Genomic DNA, 27966 nt, shown 5'->3' on the forward strand with positions numbered 1-27966 from the left:
TAAATTCAACAGCTAACTGTACTACTGAAAAAAAGGTGTTAATACTTTGAACAATTTTATGTGAATATAACCCAGGCAAATATGTCAGTAGGCATCAGTAAATTTCATTCTACTAACTAAAAGGTCACAATTTTAGGGAACTTTTAAGCACTAGTCCTTCATATACAAAATTATTTTCCACGAAGGTTTGCTCACACAATTCTGCATTTTTACTTTGCATGGTCTCCTAAATATGACAAACTACAACTTGTAAACTTCTTCTTACCCATAAAAGTATCTTATAATAAGCATAATTGAATACACTAAAGTAAAATTCCAAAATACTTCAATTGTGGGACACTTAGAATTACAAATTGTTTTATAGGTAAATAATACAAATTCTGTTACAACATCATAGTGGTTTACTTACAATCAACTGAGAAGTATCAGGTAACTACATGAACATATTTGAGTTTTCAGTGACATAGACTAGAGATGGGCTCAAAAAGTTTATTGACTCTCTAAGCCTGATGCACCTCAAACTACAAACAACTGGAAATGCAGATTTAGCTTCAATAAATCAGATTTTCCCATTAACTAGAAAAGTCAAGTTCCTCTTAGTATTTTTAAATAGCTAGATATTGTTTCCCTCTGACTTTAAAGTTTCATAATCTCAATTAATAAAAATCTCTTTTCAGATCAGGCTGTGTGTGGTAGCTTATGTTTTCAATCCCAGCACTTTGGCAGGCCTAGGTGGTAGATGACCTGAGATCAGGAGTTTAAGACCAGCCTAGCCAACATGGTGAAACCATCTCTACTGAAGATACACAAATTAGCCAGGTGTAGTCGTTGGCACCTGTAATCCCAGCTACTCAGGAGGCTGAGTCAGGAGAATCACTTGAATGCAGGAGGTAGAGGCTGCGGTGAGCCAACATCGCGCCACTACTACACTCCAGCCTGGGAAACAGAGACTCAAGGTCTAAATCAGGCGTCCCCAAACTTTTTACACAGGGGGCCAGTTCACTGTCCCTCAGACCACTGGAGGGCCGCCACATACTGTGCTCCTCTCACTGACCACCAATTAAAGAGGTGCCCCTTCCTGAAGTGCAGCAGGGGGCCGGATAAATGGCCTCAGGGGGCCGCATGTGGCCCTTGGGCCGTAGTCTGGGGACACCTGGTCTAAATAAATAAATAATAGATCATACTGAATATAGTTTATCCTATCAGAAAGTCTATCTTACAAGACTATTTTTCATACTTCTTGAAAAGTATGAAAACTGTGTAATAAGCATATATTGAAAGGCTAATATACTCTACCTAAATCCTTATTTTTGGCCTTGAGTTAAGTAAATGCCATTTTGGTAACACTCCTAATTGCTAACCCAAAAACAGATGTAAAAGTGATTGCTCTCTCTGTAATGTGGAATGTAAAAAAATATTCAAAGTGGTAAAGAATGTATGTTCTTTGCTTCAGTCCAAGAGTTCAAGACCAGCCTGGGCAACATGGCAAAACAAAAAAATACAAAATTTTAAACTTTTGTCTCTACAAAATTAAAAAAAAAAAAAAAAAACTATAAAAATTAGCTGGGTGTGGTGGTGTGCAACTGTATTGCCAGCGACTCTGGAGGCTGAGGTGAGAGGATCACCTGAACCTGTACAGGTCAAGGCTACAGTAGCCCATAATTACACTAATGCACTCCAGCCTGGGTGACAGAGTAAGACCCTGTCTCAAAAAGGAAAGAAAATATATGCTCTATTTATAAACTTCTTAAAAGTCTAAAATTACAAAGATTTACCCCTTCTGTGTACAGCATTCCTTTGTACTATCTGAAATTAAACCCAAGTATCTACAGCTAAAAATTAAAAAACTACAGAAGTATGGAGAACAATAGCAACTAGAATTTTAAAGATAAGATCTTATACAAAGGATAATCTGGCTATATAAAAGTTATTGTACCATAAATCTTCTAAAAGGTTTGCTGAAATTCTATTTAAGTAATTTTATGTGGCTGTAAGTAGCTATACATAATACATTTTTTCAAATGCCCACCAAACTACTGATAAACCTAATACTGACACAGCTAATGAAGAATGCGAGACTGCGCAAAGAAAAACAATAGTCAGTTAAAAACTTACAATATATTAATAGGTATTTCCACAACTACATTTTAGATTTTTTAGGCCAGTTAGTATAATGGCTAGTGACTAGAAGCCCATATGGAGGAAAAATGTAAGTATGAACTGAATATTAAACTAGATTTGAACATTACTGTTCCTCTTAAGTGTGATAATGGTATTGTGTTTTTATAGGGTGCTATTCTTTATATAAGCAGAGAAATATAAAGCATTCATTGAGCCTATGTAGAGGTGTATAGGTATTGACTATTCTTTCAAATTTGTTTGAAATTTTTTATAATAAAAAGTTGGGAAAAAAAAATTTAAATTGCTTGGCTAAAGTCCTAGTAATTCAATAAGGAAGTTGTAAGCAGAATATCCTAGGGTCCTCGGACTTCAAATTCTTTCATTCCTATTCCTACACATAGCCTTTACAGAGTAACCTGCAAATTCCTTGCACTCACATTTCTTTAAATAAATGAAGACACTTTAAAGCATATCTTTCCCACGCTACCACATATGATTAGGCCCTTGTTACAGTTAACACAGTAAGAAAAATTCTGACCCTGCAGTTGATGCACAGGGCAGAGTAGTTCCCCTCCCCCATAAGAAACACTTGAACTTAAAAAATATTCTTTTTGGGCCGGGTGCAGTGGCTCATGCCTGTAATCCCAGCACTTTGGGAGGCCGAGGCAGGCGGACTACAAGGAGAGGAAATCGAGACCATCCTGGCTAACATGGTGAAACCCCATCTCTACTGAAAATACAAAAGTTAATTGGGTGTGCTGGTGCATGCCTGTAATCCCAGCTACTTGGGAGGCTGAGGCAGGAGAATCACTTGAACCCAGGAGGTGGAGGCTGCAGTGAGCTGAGATCACGCCACTGCCCTCCAGCCTGGGCGACAGAGTGAGACACTGTCTCAAAAAAAAAAAAAAAAAAAAAAATGTATTTTAGAGATGGCATATTACTATGTTGCCCAGGCTGGTCTCAAACTCCTCCGGGGTCAAACAATCTGCCCACCTAGACCTCCCAAATGCTAGGACTACAGGCGTGAGCAACTGAGCCCAGCCAGAGTAAACATTTTTTTAAAAGTCATTTTGACTTGAAATGCCTGTTATTTAAATGCTAATCTCCTAACTATTCTGTGAACTCAGGAAATTCAAATTTACAAGGGAACAGTTACCAATTTGGCAAATATTCCCATGGATAAGCAATCTGACATCTTTAATTGCTAATAGAAACTATTTTCCTTAAAGTACTAACAATTTCATCATTTGTGTCTCACACAAGTGAAAAATTTTAAGTTAAAAAATGTACCATTTGCAAACATAATTATTTGTCTAGATGATCTTTTTCACTCACTAACTTGTTTATAAAGTGAAAAATGCCCTTATTATTTTTAAAGTATCTAAATTCTTATTTGAAATAATCTGCCATTTGGTCAAGCAAATTAATATAGATATCCATTTCCTGTATCATAGTTTTAATTTCTATATAACCTAATGCTTGAGGTAACAATTTTAAAGTTTTCTTTCCCATATGATTTATGACAGAATTGACAGGCATTATTTACAGCAAATGATTTTATATTTGACAAAATTCTATAAATAATCTTTTCTAACTATACTCACTAGTAAGCTTCTGAAATGAAAAAAATCATGGTGGGGAGGGGAAAGCTAGGACTTTTCAACAGTTTTCAAACACAATAAAGTTTGAGTCATGAATAGAATACCTATTTCCACTCAATAAATGTATTGAAAAACACCAGATAATTCCATGGAAAAATATCACTGATTCAACCAGCAATCAATAGGGTCTAAACAGAGTGGGCAGTTGTTAGATGAGAATACGTTTTTAGTCTCAAAATTATCTCCCCATTATTTTCTCTATTAATTACCAAAGGAATAATATTAACTACACAGTGGACAAACTGCTCAACACCTGAACCACATCATCAAAACTGACATCACCAATATGGGACAAATGAACATTACTATGCCTTTGGATGAGCTACTCTGAAGACACATGACCATTTTGGTGGCTTTTCAACTAAAACCTATAACCTAAATCAAATGATGCAGCATCAAACAAATTTAAATTAAGGCCGAGGGCTTGATCAAATAGTTTATGCCTATAATCCAGAACTTTGGGAGGCTTGAGGTCAGGAGTTTGAGACCAGTCTGGCCAACATGGCAAAACTCCATCTCTACTAAAAATACAAATATTAGTTGGGTATGGTGGTACACACTTGTCCCAGCTACTCAGGAGGCTGGGGTTACAGGGAGACAAGATCAAACCACTGCACTCCAGCCTGGGCAACAGAGCAAGACTCCAGTCTCAAAAACAAAACAAAACAAAAACCCAAAACAAATTAAGGTTGAGGGACTGTTCTACATTGAAGGAGACTAAGGGGACTGATAATTATATAACGGTCTTGGATTAGACAATGAATCAGAAGAAACTTGTTAAAGAATATTACCATAACAAAAGTAGAACATAGACTACAGATGATTCTACTAATGTTAAATTTCATGAATTTCATTGCTCAACTGTGTGTGTGTATAAGAATCTTTGTTATTAGGAAACACATCAAAGTATTAAAGTCTTAATATATGCAGTGCGATCTCCTATAGTTTGAAAAAATATTCAATAAGCACTTATGTCAAGATGTTAAAAAGCAATGTAAAATATGTATTGGAGTTCTTTGCATTGTTCTTGCAACTTCTACGTTTAAAATAATTTCAAAGTAAAGTTACAAATGCATTACAAAAATTGCTTAAGTGACATCGTCAGTTTGTAACCCCTAAAAGCTATGCTCTTGTTATTCAACCCATACAAAGCAGATTAAATCATGTGATCTCCCATGACTGAATCTTGGACTCTGATAACCTAAATAATAAATGTTTTAAGCATTTTCTCATCTAATATCCAATACCATACCCTGAATGAAGCACAAAACCTTCAAAAATTCTCCTCTTACATGATAGCCAAAACCAAATGAAATGGTACAAACACAGGAAACAGTTATTTTGCTGACAATCTCCCCTCCAATGACACTGTCTGTACGTCTATAATACTGGGTAGTGTTGTCATTTTTTAAGTTTTATAAAATTTAATCTAATGTACTTCTAAATATTATTAGTACTTAGATTCTTAATTATAGCTGACAAGACCATTCTAAAATTAGCACTAGTTTTTAGTCATCAAATTTGATTTTAAAACTGTCCAAAGCCACTAAGGAAGCATCTGAGTTTTCATTTTTTTAATAAGGATATGAGTTTAAAATGGTTGACGAACACTACAGATATTTCTAGTTTTAAAAATCAGAAATGGACTGAAACCTGACTATAGTGTTAGAAATAACTGGTTATTTGTAAGAAAACATCTCATTACCCACCTCCCAGAAGAATGAGAAGTACCAGTACAACATTCAAGTTGCACTGAAAGAATAGGATGTTAGCGACCGGGCGCAGTGGCTCACGCCTATAATCCCAGCACTTTGGGAGGCCAAGGCAGGCAGATCACAAGGTCAATAGATCAAGACCATCCTGGCCAACATGGTGAAATCCCATCTCTACTAAAGATTAAAAAAATACTAGCCAGGCGTGGTAGCACACACCTGTCTGTGGTCCCAGCTATTCGGGAGCCTGAGGCAGGAGAATCGCTTGAACCCAGGAGGCGGAGGTTGCAGTGAGCCAAGACTGCACCACTGTACTCCAGTCTGGTGACAGAGCAAGACTCCGTCTAAAAAAAAAAAAAAAAAAAAAAAAGAATAGGATGTTAGCTAATGAACCAAACATAAATACCAAGATGTGCTATTCTTGTTTAAACTCTACAGAGTGTACAAGTTAGCTGCTGTTAATTATTTTAAGCCACATTCTCCAGCGTAGACGATTCTCCCGTAACAGTTGAAGTGTCCTTAAAGGTTATCTGATTCTTAGTTTGGCACTCATGTGACTTTCTTTTTTAAAAAGTTTATGCAACCAGAAAATCGGGTTTCAAACCCAGGAATAAATTCAGTTAGTAAAAAAACTGTCAGTTAAAATGGCATAACCCTAACCTGATTGTGAATCTAACAGTCACAATATACTAAGCACATAGATGCCTCAAAGATTACTTCTTGATTCATTATATACAAAAAGCAAACCAGGAGACTAATCACTTTATTGTTCAGGCAAGTATAGGAAAAATTCTATAAACTATGAAATTTACTAACTGCAATAATATTCAATTACTGCACTACAAAGCCTCAATTCCCAAAACTAGCTGCCAGAAACACCTAAGAAACAAAAACAGATAACGTATGTTCATCCTCTAGTCAGCAGTCATGGTATGCTAACTGGGAAGCTTACATGCTTTAAAAGCTTCCCAAGTGATTCTAAAGCAGTGAAGTTTGTAAACTTCCGCTCCAGGGACAACGTCTTGATTTATTTTAACCACATATAAAAATGAGGGGGCCAAACTATCTTCCAGCTCTAAAAATTTGACTTAAAACAGTATGTCCACTTCAAGTATGTAATATGTGCAGCAGTCATAGTCTGGTGAGTGAAAAAATTCCCAAGAAAACCATCATCACAAAACAGCCAACCTTCTTTTTTCTTCAAATCCAGTATAAAAAGCGGCAGAAACTGTCACCCTAAAAGACTATTTTCCATATAGAAATATTTGGACAAAGTCAACAGTACATGCTAGAGCTGACATTTTGCATCCAAATAAAAGGCTGTAATCGAACATGCGTTGTCACATGAATAGATGTATTTACATTCGGTTTCAGAAAGATTAAAAATGGCTTTGGGATCTTATTATCTTTGATCCTTACTACGGTTCAATGTACTATTTCAAAACTACATTTGAATCCTATCACTGATCTTGTCTTTAGAACTACTGCTTAATTATCACTTGCAAATAGAAAATTTTTTCTTTGGAGGTCTAGTATACAAAATGGTAAAACTTACCCACATTATGCTTTCCTGAGTCTTAGAAAAGCAGCTGAGTTTCTCAAGTTGTATTCAAAGAAAATATTCATAACTTTTGTTCAGACTGCTGTGGATTCTGGTATGTTGGGGAAAAAATCTATATAGACTTCAAACTATTATGCCATTATACGAACCAACTATTTGTTTTCTGCTACCAAGTTGCTAGGAGCAAACTAGTTAGTAATAAAATTTAAAGTTTAACAAATTAGTTACAACTAATAAATGCATTGTCCACATTTATTTAGAGGTACAGCTTTTTACAAATGTCACTGGTAATATTTTAGACATTTTCATTTCCTCTAAGTGCCTTGAACCAGACTTATTCCAAAGGAATAGCTGTTTCAAAGCTGATGCATTAAAGAAAAGACAAACAATAAATCCATTAAAAAATACTTGAGCTTTTGACCAGGCATGGTGGCTCACGAGGTCAAGAGTTCAAGATCAGCCTGGCCAAGATGGTGAAACCCTGTCTCTACTAAAACTACAAAAAATTAGCCAGGCGTGATGGCACATGCCTGTAATCCCAGTTACTCGGGAGACTAAGGCGGAGAATTGCTTAAACCCAGGAGGCGGAGATTGCAGTGAGCCAAGATCATGCCACTGCACTCCAGCCTGGGCAAAAGAGTGAGACTTAGTCTGGGGAAAAAAAAAAAAAAAAAAGATTTGAGCTTTTGACTTAAATTGGTCCTTTGTTTTACCAAAGGAAAGTCAACTGCCACCTGGTTCCCCTGAGCTCAAGTTACAACCAAATATGCTCAGCACTGTAAAAAGTCTTGTGTTAGAATTAGTTTTATTTCCAAATATGTAGTTTTCTAGCTCTGTGATATTATGAAGGGCTTACATGTTTGTGTTGATTCAGGGATGCTATGTTGCAGCATATCTTTAATCTTTTGGGAAAGGGATAGAGTTTTGAACCAAAGTTATCCCCTATGATCCTAATGACCATAATACCCAATAATTTTAACTATTAGGTATTATACATGTTATTCCATGAATGTCCAGGAAATTTAGGTAAAATATTACTACCACATGGAAAACTTCAAATTATATGATCCAATAGTCCTTTTGTTTCACCACTAATTTTAGAATATATATGTACTTTTTATCATAAACCCTTTTCTACAATTTCAGAATCTATCATGACTCTTATTATACTGAAGAATGGACTATAAAGCTGGGTTTAAAACATAAGAGTCTTTGCAGGGTAAAGAAAATGACTATATATTTTTAATATGTTTACCAATGACTGCAGAGATTATAGTTTTGCTTTATAAAGCTGACAAATATATAGGCATCACATAAAAGAATTATCTAGAAATTATAAAGATTGGAAAACATAAGGTTTTATTTAAATAAATGTTGTCATCTAAGTGACTACACCCTTTTGCAAATAGTTGCTTTGGCAGAGAAAAAAGTCCCAAGGGAAAAAATGTATAGACCATGTTAGTAGAAGTGACAGCACCTAAATATCTGTTATAATAATGGATAGGGAAAGGGATGGAATCAGGTAATTCAATAAAACCTACAATAGTTTACTACTTATAGTCAACATGCAAATATTTCCTTTGCTTATCAAATAGTACTTTATTCAAAGCACTTTCAGATATTATCATTCAGTTCTTGTTTACAAGTAATTTTTTCTTTTACATTTCTACTCTACATTTATATATGCATCTAAGGAACTAGATAAAAAAGCATATTGAGTTTTAAAGTAGAATCTGAATAATCACACAGACATGGACCAACATTTATTACAAACAGGAAAAGTGCAGATCTATAAGAAGAGAGTACAGATTTTTTTGGTAAAAAGGCTGCAAGCTGAAGTATAGAAATCACCATAATCTATATAATGCAGTAATTGTATCTGCATTTTAAAATCACATTGCTTAACAGAAACAATACATCATAATACAGTAATTTAAACTGCTACGTGAAAGTATTAAAACAGTATCAACAGTGGAAAAGTTTATTTCAGTTTAGGTCACTCATGTTGCATCCTGAGTTCACTTCCATTTTCCAAGAAGAAAGGTCATTTTGAAAAATTGAAATGTATGCCACACAACCCATTATTTATAAGAAAGAAAAAAACAAGTATAGATAATTCATCCTTTGTAAAAATTTTATATAAAAAACAATCAATTATCTATATGTTTTTATTACAGAAATACAGCTTTCACAGACCGCAAGATACATGGTTGCTATTACCAACAGCATTACCTTCTTCATTTCTCCTTCAGCCACCAATAAAAAACATCCTTCAGTAAAAAAAATTCCTTATGAATGTGGCCTGAATCAAAACAAATTACCTCTCTAATAAGATATTGTAGCTTACATGTTGTCGCTCATCACCTAATTACATGAAAAGCTACAGAAACCACAGGCTGGGTGGGGAAGAACAATTTAAAAAAATATGGCAACATTCTATTGGTTTTCTAAATTGTGTGATTATTTAGTGACCTTTTTGGTCATTATAAAAAGTAGGTTTTTTGGTTTTTTTTGAGATGGAATCTCACTCTGTCATCAGGCTAGAGTGCAGTGGCAGGATCTTGGCTCACTGCAACCTCCACCTCTCAGGTTCAAGTGATTCTCCTGCCTTAGCCTCCCAAGTAGCCACGACTACAGGCATGCGCCACCACATCCAGCAAATTTTTGTATTTTTAGTAGGGTTTCACCATGTTGGCCAGGATGGTCTTGATCTCTTGACCTTGTGTTCCACCCACCTCAGCCTCCCAAAGTGCTGGGATTACAGGCGTGAGCCACTGCGCCAAGAGCACTGAGGCTCTGACTGGGGCATTCTACTTAAGTGTTTAAAACCTCTCATTTCTTAAATCCAAAAATATACTAAGCCACATTTAAGATATCCTTATTCGATCAAATAGCTGGAGACATATTTAAATTTTCCTTTATTTAAAACTAAGAAGTAGCAAATGTAGTTTCATATAGTGATAGATTTTATACTTGATAACTGTAAGAACAGTCATACTTAATGACTTGCTTATCTTATAATAATACTGTTAAATCATGTGTGACGTAGCAGTTTTAAAATAAAGAGAACAATGTATTTCAGGGAGTGAAGGCAAAATGTTATCTCCAATGTATTACTCTAACACTGAAGTAATTTGGCCTAGTTTTTGAAATTATATATTAAGAATACACAGACGTTTATCCTAAATGCCATTCACTAGAGCGAGAGAATTTCACCTCCAACAATTTCCACACTACAGCAGAAAAATAAAAGCAAGTGATAAATTAAGGATGACATTTTAAAATCCAAATTTTACACAGCTAAATAGATACTGCTCAACTCTGAGTTATGAGCAATCTGATATACTGGCTCATATAGTAGCATCATTAACTTTTTTTCTAAGTGATTAATATGCTCTCATTTCCAACTGATGTTTCAAATTTTTTAAAGTTTAATACTTTTTTCCTTTGATATTTTGTACTTTAATAGGATTTGCAAGCAATTTCTCTGGGGAAGCAAATTATCTTCTGTTACTAAAGATGTACGTATTTTCTATTAAAAAATGTATTTGGACTCACACAAGTTGGGTTAGCTGAATATAAAGAAATGAACATTACATTTTTCCCACCACGAAGTACTGAGTTACAACAAATGTATTAACAAAACTTTATTTTGAGTGCATACAGAATGTTATGTAAACACTGGATTATTAATTTCAACGTAAAGACATTCTTATTCTCACTTTAAATTTTTAAAAAGTATTATAAATAGGTTATGTGTCTTTTCCAGAAATATTAACGGCCACATTGAGTGATAATGATCAAAGAAAACTTTAGCCCCTCACAGGCTAAACAAAAATATAAAATGTGAAAATAAAAAATAAAAATAATGAGCAAATCAGGAAAGAGAAAAACACAGCTCAGGATATACATTTTTAAAACCAGTATTCAATTTAAACCCTTAATTCCTAAACCAAAAATATAAAATTTAAAAAACATACATATATATTATTTACCACTTGTTCTCAATACATGTTAAATATACCTACTTGCATGTGTATGTATGTTTGTGTTTATGTAAAATAACTGCAAATATTACCAACTAAATAAATCAGGCAACTGCTATCAGCTCATTTCATTTCACTGTATGAATTGAGTCTGTTATGTAGACAACTTTCAGCCCCTTGGAATAACATCTGGTCCTCCTGAAACTCTTTTTTTTAGGATGCAGTTTGTAACTTACAACTAGTAAATTGGAGAAACAAACCCATTGTGTTCAGAGTCACAGAATGGAGTATCTTAACTATTTTAGTTTAACTTATGCTATAATAAAATGCATGAATAATGCCTGAATATTTGAGAAACAAGGAAATTTAAAAACTCAAAGTTTTACTTCACTATACAAAAACAATTATATATCAATTATGTTAATTTCTGGTACATTTGATTCTAAGTCTAATGTGTTTGTAAAGCCAGACTAGAATGCAGACCATGTGCAGGTGATCCAGGTTCCTTATTTTAATGAGTTAAGACAAAGCAGCGCTGGCTTCAGCATATTTCAGACAGGCCTCACCTGTTTTGTGCCAAGCTACTTTGGTAATTAAATATTAAGGAAAGAAATGGTCCCAGAGGACAGGTGATGAAACTTTAAGGATACGGTCATAGGCCAAAACTACCAGACTCCACATAAGGCACAATCTCTCTCATACGTACAAACACACAAACATACATACCACATACACAACCACACACACAAAAATAAAACACACACAATGTTCCTGGTATTATCCGGCAATTTCCCTCCCCACCAAGTAATACAATCTTAACTATAGCACCAATACAATACAGTACACTGTAGCCTCCATTTGAATCTGCTATTGGTTGGGTCCATTCTGAGGACACATCACAGGTGACACTGTGTTGTGCTGAAATCTATTCAGTACTGCTGATGACCAGAGCCCTTTGAATAGGTCCAAAACAGACCTATATGTTATCAAATTTCAGGTACAGCAGAAAATGTTATGTTGAGGCTGCAGTGTACTTGATTATGCTGAGAATCTATATCACAAAATAGTAAAAATAAGAGTACTGCGTAAGTATTATAAGTTACAAAAAGAATTGCATATAACTGTCAGCTTAATGTGGATATCAGTTATTTACATCTTACCCCTTCCATCCCATTAATTCATATTAATAACCTGAAAATGATTACTTGGTGCAAACTGTTATGGACACATTAAAACTTTTGTTATCATTTTTACTACTAATTCCAGTCTTCAAAAATTAACATTTTCCTCCTAACCATAATCATGAATGGGGTTCCTCACTCTATACAATATACATGCCTGGATTCAAATTTCAAGACATAAAAAGCAAGAAAAAAATCAAAATATCATTGGATAAAATTATGATTATAGGATTAAATAGGTTTGAATCACATTAGCTTAATCTTGCATAAACATCTTACAGAAAAATTGTTAAAATTATTGAAGTGCTTACATTGATAAACCATGCATTTTCACAAAATTAAAATGTGAAGTAATTCTTCTCTTAAAATGTTTCATTTCACCAGACATTCAAAATACCCTATGAAAAACTAAGTTAACATTTCTGTATTTTCATATACTCCCATTCATATTAGTTTGTAAGTAGGAATAAAAAGAAAAATGAGTTCTAAATAAATGACACAGGAGGCAATAAATTGACACATGACAAGTAAATAAAAGGCTAAAGCACTCCAATACCATTGAAACTGTTTTAATGTTGTTGCAACTCCAAAATGCAACAATCATCAGCTTGTAAAAGACCCAAATTTCAAAAATTCATTTTAATTATTCCTTCATACCTATTTTACAAAATAAAAGTTAGACACATTTAAATCCTCCCTGTCCTAGTTGGCTATGTTCCTAACTTGTTTTTTATCACTACAGTGTATGCTGCAATTCCCATCAGATGCTGATATAAGAAAAATAAAATAAAATAGTAACCTCTGCTTCAATGTACAGTTTCCAGAATCTGCCAGAACTGGGGAACTGGGCAACAAGGCGTTCGTAAGTCTTCCGTGCTTTGTCTATAGGTTGATTCTAAAATTGAAAACCAATAAACAGCATTTACAATGTTAGGATTATGAAAATATTATTCACTGCAGAACCAAGTAGTGTGATTGGACCCATAGAGAAGGAAATGTAATCCTATATCACTAAACCTGTGCCTCTCGAATGAGAATGCTCCAAGCATCAAGGTCATATGGATTCTCTTCTAATTTCTTTTCCGCTTTCTTCACCTTCTCTGGGACATACTCAGCTGCCTGGGGAAAAAAAACAACAGTGAACTGAAGTTACTGTTTTAAAAATCTCATGCCTAAGTTAATTCAAGAACAATAAAGTCCTCAGATGCAATGTCACATTACAAAGCATAAAACTATCATCACATAAAAGAGAACTGTGTTTTCTAGAACCTATGTGTACAATCCCCCTTCCTTATCTGTGGGTTCTACATCCTTAGATTCAACCGATGGTGGACTGAAAATACTCGGGAAAAAAAGACAGCAGTATCTATACTAAACATGTACAGCCTTTTTATTCATCATTACTTCCTAAACAACACAATATAACAACTATTTACATGGCATTTATATGACGTTATTATAAATCAATCTAGAGATGATTTAAGTATTTGGGAGGACATATGGAAGTTATATGCAAATACCACATTATTTTATATAAGAGACATGAGCATGGATGGACTCTGGTATCTAAAAGGGTATCCTGGTAACAATCCCCTACAGATACTGAGGGACGATCGTATTTGTAATCAGAAGTAATTTGCATAAAAATAATAAAGCCAAGTGATCAAATATTTTTTATTCAAACAAAATGTTTTTTGTATTAAATACTATAGAACAGCAGTTCTCAAATTTTATGGTCTCAGGACCCCTCTACACTCTTTAAGAACCACAAAGAGATTTTATGTGGGTTATATCTAAGATTTAATTTCTAATATTTGCCATATTAGAAATTAAAACAAAAAAATTAAATATCAATTGACTTGCAAATAAAACCTTTTACATGTTAATTTTTCTTTACAAAAAATAACTTAAAATTCAGTAAAAACAATGCCTCTTTTTACATTATTTATAAGTCCATTCAATATTTGACTTTTAAAAAGGCAGCTGAATTTTCACATCTGCTTCCGCATTCAATCTGCTGCCCTATCAGAACATGGAAATGCTGAAAAATTCCACTGTACACCCATGAGAGATTAGGAGTAAAAAAGGGCAAATAATGTCTTAGATTTATTATGAGACAGGCTGAACTCACAGATCCTCTGAAAGTCCTTAGGAACCCTTGGGGTTCCTGGACCAACTCTGAGAAACACTGCTGTTAAAGCATTCATCCTCCACCACAAAGAAAATGCATAAAACGACATGGAAATCTTGTATCAATGTAAAGGAATTTTAGAAACACAATTCACAATTGTATATACAACATAATGAAAACTATAAAAGAAATCTTAAAAATATTTTTTTTTTTTTGAGAAGGAGTTTCACTCTTGTTACCCAGGGTGGAGTGCAATGGCGCAATCTCGGCTCACCGCAACCTCCACCTCCTGGGTTCAGGCAATTCTCCTGCCTCAGCCTCCTGAGTAGCTGGGATTGCAGGCACGTGCCACCATGCCCAGCTAATTTTTTGTCTTTTTAGTAGAGACGGGGTTTCACCATGTTGACCAGGATGGTCTTGATCTCTTGACCTCATGATCCACCCGCCTCAGCCTCCCAAAGTGCTGGGATTACAGGCTTGAGCCACCGCGCCCGGCCTAAATCTTAGAGATTTTAAAAATATATTCAAATGCTTAGACTGGTCATCCTTGGAAGATAAGTAGTACAATTACAGGCCGATTTTCTTCTCCTTTTCTTTCAATATTCCCCAAATCCTTTAGTAAGGTAGTTTTACTTTTATTATGGAAATTTAATCTTAAAAAAAAAAAAAAAGCCTAAAATAGTAGCTAGCCCTTGATGAAAAAAATAACAGTATTAATTCTCAAATTGTTGTTCAGAATACTACTGTGTACCACAAAAAGCGATGCTCAAATAAGTCAGATAAATGTTAATTTATACAGGACAGGAGTTCATGACTAGCATGGCCAACATGGTGAAACTCCGTCTCTACTAAAACTAGAAAAGTTAGCTGGACATGGTAGTGTGTGCCTATTATCCCAGCTATCTGGAAAGCTGAGGCAGAAGAATTGCTTGAACCCAGGAGGCAGAGGTTACTGTGAGCGAGACTGCACCACTGCACTCCAGCCTGGGTGACAGAGCCACACACGGTCTTAAATAATAAAAAAGTTAATTTATATAAAGTTTTGTTTTGTCTTTTTTCTAGGACATTTTGAAATCTATAAATAGCAATACATATTGATAATATCCAAGCATAGAGAGGGAAGCACTGCCGCTATTACTTTTCTCCCTGACCACCCTTTTTTTAAGTGAAATTAGTATTTCATGGAACAATTCAGTCAAAACACCAGTTTAGAAAAGTTAAAAAAAAAAGTCATCTGTTCAGATTTTTAAAAATTACCTAGGAGAAAGAAACTCTTTTCTCCTAAATAAATTAGCTTGCACTACTGGTAAACATTCACTTATTTAGAAAAAAGACATATTGACTACTTTAATTTGAATTAAAATTAGATGCTTTCCTAACATACAAGAACTTTTTGAATAAATTGCTCAAAGAACTAAAGCTGGAAAAGTTCATAAGGGACTACTGCCTCTACCCACATATTAAACTACAGTTTGTTAATGGTGACAAACCAATCACTGGACCAGTGACTGGCTCAGAAAGAACAGCAAATAGAAAATCAGCAAATAATAAAGGTGGCATTTTCAAATCAGAATGGTGGTTCATTCAATAAATGGTTTCGGAATAACTATATAGTCATCTGTTAGAATAACTGTGAAATCAATTTTATCAAAATAAAGTTGAATTCCTACTTTACTCTTTCTACCAAAATAAACTTAAGAGAGATAAGATTTAAATGTTAAGAACAAAACACAAGACAGAACTAGAGGAGAATAAGGTGAAATGTATCTTCGCATAGGAAAAGTTCTTCAGAAGCCTTTTGGGAGGCCAAGGCAGGAGGACTACTTCAGCTCAGTTCTTTTAGACCAGACTAGGCAACATGGCAAAACCCCATCTCTACCTAAATACAAAAATTAGCCAGGTGTGTGGCAGTCTAAGGTACTTGGAAGGCTGAGGTGGGAGGACTGCTTGAGCCCAGGAGGGAGAAGTTGCAGCGAGCCGAGATTGCCGCCAGTTCACTCCAGCCTGGGTGACAGAGCCAGACCCTGTCTTAAAAAAAAAAAAAGCCTTTAGACAAGCGCAGTGGCTCATGCCTATAATCCCAGCACTTTGGAAGGCCGAGGCGGGTGGATCACCTGAGGTCAGAAGTTCAAGACCAGCCTGGCCAATATGGCAAAACCCCGTCTCTACTAAATATACAAAAAATTAGCCAGGTGTGGTGACAGGTGCCTATAATCCCAGCTACTCAAGAGGCTGAGCCAGGAGAATCACCTGAACCCAGGAGGTGGAGGCTGCAGTGAGCCGAGATTGAGCCACTGCACTCCAGCCTGGGCAACAAGAGTGAAACACTGCCTCAAAAAAACAAAACAAAACAAAACAAAACAAAACAAAACAAAAACGCCTTTAAAGAGTAAACTTACATGGTAAGTTAAAATTTGCGCATGAGAAAAGTACCAAAATCAAAAGACAAATGTAAAAAAAAACCTCAAACACATGACAAATATACTAAATTTATTAAAGTACAATCAATAAAACACCAGTGGTTCAAAAACAAAATTCAGGCAGATACAGAGGCTCACATCTGCAATCTCAGCACTTTTGAGGTCGGGGCAGGACTGTTTGAGCTCAGGAATTTGAGACTAACCTGGGCAATAAGGTGAAACCCTGTCTCTATAAAAAATATAAAGAATTAGCTGGACTCAGGATGCTGAGGCAGGAGAATTGCCTGAGCCCAGGAGGCGGAGGTTGCGGTGAGCCGAGATCGCGCCATTGCACTCCAGCCTGGGTAACAAGAGCGAAACTCCGTCTCAAAAAAAAAAAAAAGAATTAGCTGGACATGGTGGCACGCGCCTGTGGTCCCATCTACTTGGGAGGCTGAGGTGGGAGGATCACCTGAGCCCAGGAGGTTGAGCCATGATTGCACCACTGCTCTCCAACCTGGGTGACAGAGTAAGACTCTGTGTCAAAAAAAAATTTTTTTAATAAAAAATTTAAAATTAAAAAATGGGCAAAGCATATGAATAGTTTATAGAACAATTAACTTTTTAAACACTCAAAAGAAATGTAAATGTAAACCAGAAAACAGAGATCCAACATTTTATAATTAAATTGCACTGGTGGGGGTAAGGAGAAAAAGATATTCTCATAATGTTAGCAAAGGCAAGTAGAAACTGATCAATTTTTTTTTTTTTTTTTTTTTTTGGAGACAGTTTCGCTCTTGTTACCCAGGCTGGAGTGCAATGGCTCGATCTCGGCTCACCGCAACCTCTGTCTCCTGGGTTCAACCAATTCTCCTGCCTCAGCCTCCCGAGTAGTTGGGACTACAGGCGTGTGCCACCATGCCCAGCTAATTTTTTGTATTTTTAGTAGAGACAGGGTTTCACCATGTTGACCAGGATGGTCTTGATCTCTTGACCTCGTGATCCACCCGTCTCAGCCTCCCAAAGTGCTGAGATTATAGGCGTGAGCCACCGCACCTGGCCCTGATCAATGTTTAATATAAATGTCTGATTCTGAATTTCACTTCTAGTAACACCCTACTGCACATGTACACAAAAAGATGTAACGAAAATCAGCTGCTAGACTGTAGTTACACAAGACTGAAAATAAATTATTATTTTTTGTTTTTTGTTTTTGTTTTTGTTTTTTGAGACGGAGTTTCACTCTTGTTACCCAGGCTGGAGTGCAATGGCGCGATCTCGGTTCACCGCAACCTCCGCCTCCTGGGTTCAGGCAATTCTCCTGCCTCAGCCTCCTGGGGAAAATAAATTATTAAATAGCTATGTATAGCCAGATGTGGTGATACATGCCTATAGTCCCAGCTACTCAGGAGGCTAAGGTGTAAAGATTGCACCCCAGGAGTTCAAGGCTGCAGTGAGCTATAATCACACCACTACACTCTACCCTGGGTAACAGAATAAAACTCTCTTTGTGTTAAAATAAAATAAATAAATAAATAAATATATGAAAGGACCAGTTAAATTATGGAATTTGTAGTCACTTCAAGAAAAAAAAGCACCGGGCACGGTGGCTCATGCCTATAACCCCAGCACTTTGGGAGGCCAAGGTGGGTGGATCATGACGTCAGGAGATCAAGACCATCCTGGCCAACGTGGTGAAACCCCGTCTCCACCAAAAATATAAAAATTAGCTGGACACAGTGGTGGGCGCCTGTAATCCCAGCTACTCAGGAGGCTGAGGCAGGAGAATCACTTGAACCTTGGAAGCGGGGATGGCAGTGAGCAAGGACTGCACCACTGCACTTCAGCCTGGTGACAGAGCAAGACTCTGTCTCAAAAAAAAAAAGGCATGGCAGGTAGCCACATGGAAATCTCCCTAATATTAGGTTAAAAAAAAAGTGATGGTGAGAAGGGAGCTATGCAAACGACAGATACACCTATTCTGTCATATACCCTTCTGGTTTGTTTGAATTTTTCTTATTCATCTGAGAAATAGTCACTCAATGCCTAGTATGTGTCAGACATTGTAGCGGCCCTTGAGATACACAACAAAATAAAGAATTATTTCAAAGAGTTTACTTCTTGAAAAAAAAAAAAAAAATTTTCGGCCAGGCATAGTAGCTCATGCCTGTAATCCTAGCACTTTGAAAGGTCAAGGCATGAGGACTGGTTGAAGACAGGAGTTCAACAGCAGCTGGGCAACATAGTGAGACGCCCTCTCTACAAAAAAATTTCTTAGCCAGGCATGGAGGTATGTACCTGCAGCTCTAGCTAATAGGGAGGCTGAGGCAGGAGGACTCCTTGAGACCAGAAGTTCAAGACCAGCCTGAGCAACACAGTAAGATTGCGTCTCTACCAAAACAAAACAAAACAAAACAAAACAAAACAAAACAAAAACAACTTAGCCAGGCATGGCGGTAGGCACCTGTAGTCCTAGCTACTTGAGAAGCTGAGGCAGGAGGACTGCTTGAGCCCAGGAGTTCAAGGTTGCAGTGAGCTAAAATTGTGCCACTGTACTTCAGCCTGGGTGACAGCAAGACACCAGCTCTTAAAAAAAAGGGGGGCCACTCGAGGTGGCTTACGCCTGAAACCCCAGCACTTTGGGAGGTTAAGGCGGGCAGATCACAAGGTTGGTAGCTTGAGATCAGCCTGGACAACATAGTGAAACCCCACCTCTACTAAAAATATAAAAATCAGTCAGGCATGGTGGCACCTGACTGTAGTCCCAGCTACTCAGGAGGCTGAAGCAGGAGAATCACTTGAAACCAGGAAGCGGAGGTTGCAGGGAGCCAAGATAGTGCCACTGCACTTCAGCCTGGCCAACAGAGCAAGACTCTTGTCTCAAAAAGAAAAAAAAAAAAAAAAAAAAAAAGGGAGAGAGAAAGAAATTTAAAGTAAACTAGAATTTCAGTCCTGAGATAGCGACTACAAAATAACAATTAAGAAGTAAAACTGATATGGGAAACAAAAAACAGTTCATCTATACTTGAACTGTTTTAGGTTATCAGTGATAACACCCCAAACCACTCTGAAACATGGATTAGCTTTGGAAAAAATGCCAGGGGACGGGGCAAAGAATCTTACAAGGTATGAACTGTCAATTTATTTTAGCCTTTCAGTACCATCAAAGGATAAACCTGTTAAAATCTCAAATTTGTTACTAAAATATATGGTTTTTCTCTTGGTACTAAGATTTGTGATCTTTTGCCCTCTGAAAGAAGGAAAGGATTGTAGACAAGCAGAATCACTACCAAGGTTTATTGCTATAATTGTTTTTACTCTTGTTAGTAAGGTCAATTTTGCAATTAGAGAGCTATTTAAATTACAGTCTTCACAGGTATTCTGGAGTTCAAGACTCACTTGCTGAAATTAACCTACCAAATTAGATAATGTATACCATATAATCTTTAAAAGAACAGAGAAACACAGAAGATAGAATCTGATCTGCTATCTGACCAAGCATAATCACAGTAAGATGTATACATTCCTCCTTAATACATCAAATGAGCCACCCCTTTAGTGATTCTCAATCTCGTTCTTCATTAGAATCACCTAAGGGAAGGAGATTTTTTAAAAATGTTCAAGCCTCACCCTCAATCAACTAAACCTGAATCTCTAGGAATTTACATACCATCAATGTTTTTTAAAAACTTTTTGGGCCAGGCGCGGTGGCTCAAGCCTGTAATCCCAGCACTTTGGGAGGCTGAGGCGGGTGGATCACAAGGTCAAGAGATCGAGACCGTCCTGGTCAACATGGTGAAACCGTCTCTACTAAAAATACAAAACATTAGCTGGGCATGGTGGTGCGTGCCTGTAATCCCAGCTACTCAGGAGGCTGAGGCAGGAGAATTGCCTGAACCCAGGAGGCGGAGGTTGCGGTGAGCCGAGATCGCGCCATTGCACTCCAGCCTGGGTAACGAGTGAAACTCCGTCTCAAAAAAACAAACAAACAAACAAAAAAAACTTGTCAAGTAATTCTAACATGCAGCAGTCCTAGTTGAAAACCACGGCTCGCCAGACACAGTGGCTCATGCCTGTAATCCCAACAACTTTGGGAGGCTGAGGCGGGTGGATCATTTCAGGTCAGACATTCAAGACCAGCCTGACAAACATGGTGACACCCCGTCTCTACTAAAAATACAAAAATCAGCTGGGCGTGAGGCTGAAGTGGGAGAATCTCTTGAACCTGGGAGGCAGAGGTTGCAGTGAGCCAAGACTGTGTCACTGTACTCCAGCCTGGGTAATAGAGTGAGACTCCAAAAAAAAAAAAAGAAAGAGAAAAAGAAAACAAACGATGGCTCTTCTAGTTGCTCCTTTCTTTGGTGCCACAGAACCTTTCTGCAGTCTAATGAAGTCTATGAGCCTTTTCTCAGAACAATTTAAATACATAAATTTTGAGGGATTTCCAAGAAAACAAAAGTTTATGTGTATATGCATGTTGTTGCTACTCCTGTTTTTTTTAAAAAAACAGGTTCTCTCTACATTGCTGGCCTAGAGCTCCTGGGCTGCAGTGATCTTCCTGCCTCAGCCTCCCAAGTAGCTGGGACTATGGTGGTACACCACCACTCCTTGCTTTTTTTTTTTTTTTGATTCTCACTCTGTAGCCCAGGCTGGAGTGTAGTGGCGGCAATTTCGGCTCATTGCAACCTCCACCTCCCGGGTCCCAGTTGAAGCAACTTACCTGCCTCAACCACCTGAGTAGCTGGGATTATAGGAATGTGCCATCACACCCAGCTAATTTTTGTATTTTTGGTGGAGACAGGGTTTCACCATGTTGGCCAGGATGGTCTTGAACTCCTGACCTCGTGATCCACCCACCTCGGCCTCCCAAAGTGCTGGGATTACAGAAGTGAGCTACTGTGCCCAGCCACTCCAAAGTTTTTTATAGTAATATATACTTAATACATGAAATAACAAGCTCTAGGGGGCCAATTCACTAAATGAGCAATGACTGCTGGTGCTAACACTATTACCTCTGTAAATGAGTGGTTAGTGAAAGTGTTTTCCCCCATCCAATTTAACAGAATCCCTAAAATCCTATCCAGATACCTGGGGAATTAGCAGAAGTATCAGCTACATCAAAATCCAGCTTTTACTTTTGAAATAACAACCTATAATCCCAATATCATTCTTCAGGAGATGTAAATGGGGAACAGGCAGGGGACCCTAAATCAAAGGAGTAGAGCAAAAACTGGACTAGTTATCAAGGCATATATATTACCAATGACTTAATTTTCTCTGTGAATAAACCAACCATGTACAACTGGCTAAAAGAAAGAAGGTAGGGGCCAGGCACAGTGACTCACGCTCATAATCGCAGCCCTTTAGGAGGCTGAGGCAGTTGGATCACTTGAGCTCAAGAGTTGGAGATCAGCCTGGCAACATGGCAAAACCCCATCTCTACAAAAATTAGCTGAGTCTGGTGGCAGGCAACTGTAACCCCAGCTATTTGGGAGGCTGAGGTGGGAGGATGGATTGAGCCTAGGAGGTGTCCGTTGCAGTGAACCAAAATCATACCACTGCACTCCTGCCTGGGAACAGGCCCAGGCCCTGTCTCAAAAAAAGTTTGAAACTAGGGTAAGCATATCATGTGTTTAACCTTTTATAATTTCTTTTTCAGTACTGGCTTTACTGAGAAGTGATTCACATACAATTCACCCATCTAAAGTGTATAACTCAATTGTTTTTATTTTTGAATATATTCAAGTTTACAGAACTATCACAAATTTAAAACATTTTATCATCTCCCCCTCCCAAAAAAAATATGTACCTGTTAGCAGTCACTCCCATTTCCCTCCAATCCCTGAGCCCTAGGCAACTACTAATCTACTTTGTCTCTGGGGATGTACCCTTATTTAATGTAATCATACAATATGTGTTTTTGTTTCTAGCTTTCTTTTTTTCTTTGAGACAGGGTCTCACTCTGTTACCCAGGCTGAAATGCAGTGGCACAGTCACAGCCCACTGCAGCCTCAACCTCCTGGGCTCAATTCATCCTCCCACCTAGGCCTCCTGATAATGGACTACAGGCATGTGCCACCATGCCCAGCTAATTTACATATATATATATATATTAATAGAGATGGGGTTTTGCTATATTGTTCAAGCCGGTCTTGAACTCCTGGGCTCAAGCAATCCACCTGCCTCAGCCTCTCAAAGTATTGGGATTACAGCTGTGAGCCTTGTTTCTGGCTTTCAGTTAGCATGTTTTCAAAGTTCATGTTTTTGCATATATTAAGTACTTTTCTTCTGACAATATTCCATTATGTGCATATCCTACATTTAATTTATTCATGTATCAGCTGATGGACCTTGGACTGTTTCAATTTTGGCTATTACTGGTGGCAGGCATCTGTAACCCCAGCTATTTGGGAGGCTGAGGTGGGAGGATGGATTGAGCCTAGGAGGTGTCCGTTGCAGTGAACCAAGATCATACCACTGCACTCCAGCCTGGGAACAGGCCAGGCCTGTTACTATATAATAATAATGTTCTATGAACCTTAGTGTTTTAAGATTTCTTTGTGGAGTTCATTTTGTGTGTTTTCCTTTTTCTTGAATATACACCTACAAATGGAATTGCTAAGTAATGTGGTAACTCTATGTTTAACATTCTGAAGAACTACCAGACTTTTTTTTTTTTTGAGACAGAGTCTTGCTCTGTCACCTAGGCTGGAGTGCAGTGGCACGACCATGGCTCACTGCAACCTCTACCTCCTGGGTTCAAGCGATTCTCTTGCCTCAGCTTCCTGAGTATCTGGGATTACAGGTGTGTGCCACCATGCCTGGCTAATTTTTTTTTTTTTTTTTTTGTATTTTTAGTAGAGACTGGGTTTCACCGTGTTAGCCAGGATGGTCTTGATCTCCTGACTTCATGATCCGCCCACCTCAGCCTACCAAAGTGCTCTGGGATTACAGGCGTGAGCCACTGCACCGGGCCAGAACTACCAGACTTTAAGGGGGCTGTACTATTTTACATTTCCAGTGTATAAAGGGTTCTAATTTCTCCAAATCCTTCCCAATATTTGATATTATCTGTCTGATTACAGTCATCTTAGTGGGTGTGAAGTGATATCTCATTGTTGTTTTGAGTTACATTTCTCTGATGGCTATAGAAGTAGAGTGGCTTTTCATTTTCTTATTGGCCATTTGTACATCTTTGGAGATATGTCTGTTCAAATATTTTGCCCATTTAAAAACTGGACTTACCAAGAGTTTGAGACCAGCCTGACCAACATGGTAAAACCTAATCTCTACTAAAAATACAAAAAATTAGCTGGGTGTGGTGGCAGGCACCTGTAATCCTACCTACTCAGGAGGCTAAGGTGAGAGGATCCCTTGAGCCCAGGAGGCAGAAGTTGCATTGAGCCAAGATTGTGCCACTGTACTGCAGTCTGGGCAACAGAGCGAGACTACGTCTCAAAAAATAATAAATGAAGTAAAAACTGGACATATTATTATTACTTTTTACAGGTAGAGTTTAGCTATGTTGCTCAGGCTGGACTTGAACTCCTGCCTCAGCCTCCCCAGCAGCTGGGACTAGAGGCATGCACAACCACACCTGGCTGGGTTTTTTTCATTAATGAATGTTACATGTTAGAGTTATAAGTCCCTTATCAGACATGATTTGCAAAAATTTTCTCCTATTCTGTGGGTTGGCTTGCTACTTTCCATGTTTAACCTTCCGTTATGTGAAGCTAACTCACTCAGAGAAATAGAACTTACGATCTTGGCTTCACAGGCACCATGTACTATTCTAACTGTTCTCAAACTTTTTGTAAAGGATTGCTTTATACTCTTAAAAACTGAGGTACCCAAAGGAATTCTATCACTACTTAATTAGAAATTAAAACAAAAAATTAAAGTATTTAATTCATTTAAAATTAATAAATTCCTTAAATAGCAATATAAATATTTTGCCAAAGAAAATTTCTAAAAAAAAAAAAAAAAAGTAAAAAGAATGGCACCACTTTACATATTCAAGATTTTTTAAATGTCTGGTTGAATAGAAGACATTATTTGCTTCTTTCAATCTGTTACAATATATTGTTTTAGATGAAGAAATTTCAGCTTCACAGTTATGTAGTTGGAAAAGGAAGGAAAGACTATTTTAAATAGCTTTTACATATAATTGTAGATAGGTGATATAACCTCTGAAAAGCTCCATGAGTTATGCTTTATTGAAACTCCTAACCACGTTCTTTCTATATGAGCCCATAACTTTTATTAGGAGGTTGTTAATTCGAGGGTGGGATAAGAGGTGACAGACACTATCACATTAGTGACTGAAATAATAATATAATTTAAGGCTGGGTGCAGTGGCTAACACCTGTAATCTTAGCACTTCCAGAGGCTGAAGTGGGAGGAGTCCTTGCGCCCAGAAGGTTGAGGCTGTGGTGAGCCATGATCACACCAATGCACTCCACACACTCTAGCCTGGGCAACAGATTGAGACATGGTCTCAAAAAAAAAAAAAAAAAAAGAAAGAAAGAAAGAAAAGAAAAGAAAAAGAAAAATACTTCTAAGCAGGGATCAGTTAAAGTGATAATACAAAAGTATGAATAAAAGGGTGAGAAAGATGGAAGATTGAAAGATTTAGGATCGTGTAAACTTTTCACTATGACCAACAGAACAAGCAGAGCTGAGTCTCAATCCTGGTTTTATGACTATTTCTCACTATTCAGGGTATTAACTAAATATAGTGGGGGTGGGGAGCATGTGGGCAGGAAAAGTCAGTAAAATGCCATCCTCAAGTATCTGCCATTTTTTCCCCCTCCACTTATTTATCAAGAACGTATTTTAAAACAACTTCTAAGGTCCAGGTAAACTCTGTGGTTTGCAAGTTTTTACTCAAATAAAAAACCACTGTGGTACCTGTTTCAAATGGAGATTCGCAGCTCCACTTACAGTTAGGTTTGAAATTGGAATCTAGGTATCTATGCTTTTATAAAACACCTAATTATGACACAAATGGGCCATGGACTCCACTTTAAGAAATATGTACCACCTCACCTATCTGTTCCACAAATGTTTTCCAATGTTATGTTTCATTAAAAATAAGGTGGCAACAAACTTGTCATTCCAAGTGAATTATTTGCTAAAATATTAAGAAAACTGCATATACTATATATATGAAGTCTTAAGACTTTCTCTGTGGTTAAATTTTTTCCAAAATTAAAAGTAGAGCTGAGTAGCATTCTGTAAGATTTTCTTTTTTCTTGAGAGGAAGTCTCACCCTGTCGCCCAGGTGGGAGTATAGTGACAGGATCTTGGTTCACTGCAACCACCACCTCCTGGGTTCAAGCGATTCTCCTGCTTCAGCCTCCCAAGTAGCTGGGATTACAGGCGTGCACCACCACGCCCAGCTAATGTTTGTATTGTTAGTAGAGATGGGATTTTACCATGCTGGCCAGGTTGGTCTCTCCTGATCTCAAGTGATCCACTAGCCTCAGACTCCCAAAATGCTGGGATGATAGGCGTGAGCCATTGCCCCTGGCTGAGACTTCAGTGACTTAATTGATTCCATTCATATGCCTAGAGAATAAAGTACTAAGGCAGGGCGGTGGCTCACACCTGTAATCCCAGCACTCTGGGAGGCCAAGGCTGGTGAATCACCTGAGGTCAGGAGTTTGAAACCAGCCTGGCCAACAAGGTGAAACCCTGCCTCTTTAAAAAAAAAAAAAAAAAAAAGAGAGAGAGAGAGAGAGAGGAAAAAAAAAATACACTGAGACTGGACATTAGGACCAGATGTCAGCTTAATTGTGCTCCTTTACCAATACAACCAAACCCTACTCCATGTTTGTTGTGAATGAAACTGAACACATATCCTCCAATACAAAACAAAAATAATCCCTTCAAATGTTCCAAAGATTAAAAATCTAAACATACAAACAACTCAAAAACTTAAAAAAATATATCTTGGCTTAACATACTGGTTCAAATAATTATATTTACCATCATCTGCTTAGTAAACTTGCACATTCATCCCCTAGGAAACAAAGAGCTACAAAATATAAATTAAAATCTTAACCTTTTGGAATTTAAAAGATGAGACTTCTTTCAAATATGAGAAATCCAGACTTAATTTACTAAATAAACTAAGCCAAACATTAGAAAAATATTAATTAGACACATAGCTTTGCCCTTCTGATTTTATTCAATATTTACTATGTATCCTAAGCTGTCCATTAATCTACAAATAGTTTAAACAACTGCCAACTCAAACCCCCTTTTTAGCCCAATTCTCACACCATTACCAACTGTTCAACAAAACAAAACAGAAAGACTCAAATTCGCAAGTAGGTCCTATCTAAAAAGAAAGATTTAGAGACATGGTAGAAAAGCTTAAAATCGCTGTCACTAAATTGAAGGTTTATTTAAAAAAAAAAAAAAAAAGCTTAAAATCATTAATTGGTATGTGCAATTGTCCAATTGGTAAAAACATCCAAATACAGATTTTGCCCTTCTGAAGGTCTATTGGGATGTCGACGCCTACATTCCCTGAAATAAAGTTGAAGGAATGCAATATTGCCTAACATAGTACCTTTCTGTTGTATTACTAAGAAAAATCCAATTCTCAGGCCGGGTGCAGTGGCTCACGCCTGTAATCTCAGCACTTTGGGAGGCCAAGGTAGGTGGATCACGAGGTCAGGAGTTTGAGACCAGCCTGACCAAGATGGTGAAACCCCATCTCTACTAAAAATACAAAAATTAGCCAGGTGTGGTGGCACATGCCTGTAATCCTAGCTACTTAGGAGGTTAAGGCAGAAGAATTGGTTGAACACGGGAGGTGGAGGTTGCAGTGAGCAGAGATCATGCCACTGCACTCCAGCCTGGGTTACAGAACTAGACTCCGTCTCAAACACAAAAACCTCTCATTCTTTAAGCACAGAGCTCTTAGGAATTAACTGTTCCCAAAGAGAATATCTGATATGCTCCAGTTTCCTAAGAAATATCAACAATAAAGATCAAATCAATTTGCCTGCCCAAAACTGTTACACCAAATAAGTATCACTAATAGGAGGGAGAAAACTAGGCAAAGCTGTTACAGAAAGATTTTGGAAAAAACTAAGTCCAAAAAGCACATTGCCCAGGCTCTTTCTCTGCCTCTTCTAACACATATGCACCTTCACTAAAATTGTTTGGCGATACTGTTACTTCTAAATAGCTTGTAAGTAC

General features: G+C 37.3%; 1 protein-coding gene across 1 annotated transcript in view; it reads right to left on the reverse strand.

Annotated features, from left to right (window-relative positions):
• CSTF3 (cleavage stimulation factor subunit 3) overlaps positions 1–27966 on the reverse strand; it is a 78092-nt gene that overhangs the window by 44616 nt on the left and 5510 nt on the right. Inside the window, exons 2-3 of the mRNA XM_003919966.3 lie at positions 13240–13341; positions 13022–13117 (exon numbers count right to left, since the gene is read on the reverse strand). Coding sequence (XP_003920015.1) covers positions 13022–13117; positions 13240–13341 — 198 coding nt within the window. The remainder of the gene's footprint in view (positions 1–13021; positions 13118–13239; positions 13342–27966) is intronic.

The sequence above is a fragment of the Saimiri boliviensis genome, chromosome 6 (assembly GCF_048565385.1).
Source record: "Saimiri boliviensis isolate mSaiBol1 chromosome 6, mSaiBol1.pri, whole genome shotgun sequence".
Classification (NCBI taxonomy): domain Eukaryota; kingdom Metazoa; phylum Chordata; class Mammalia; order Primates; family Cebidae; genus Saimiri; species Saimiri boliviensis.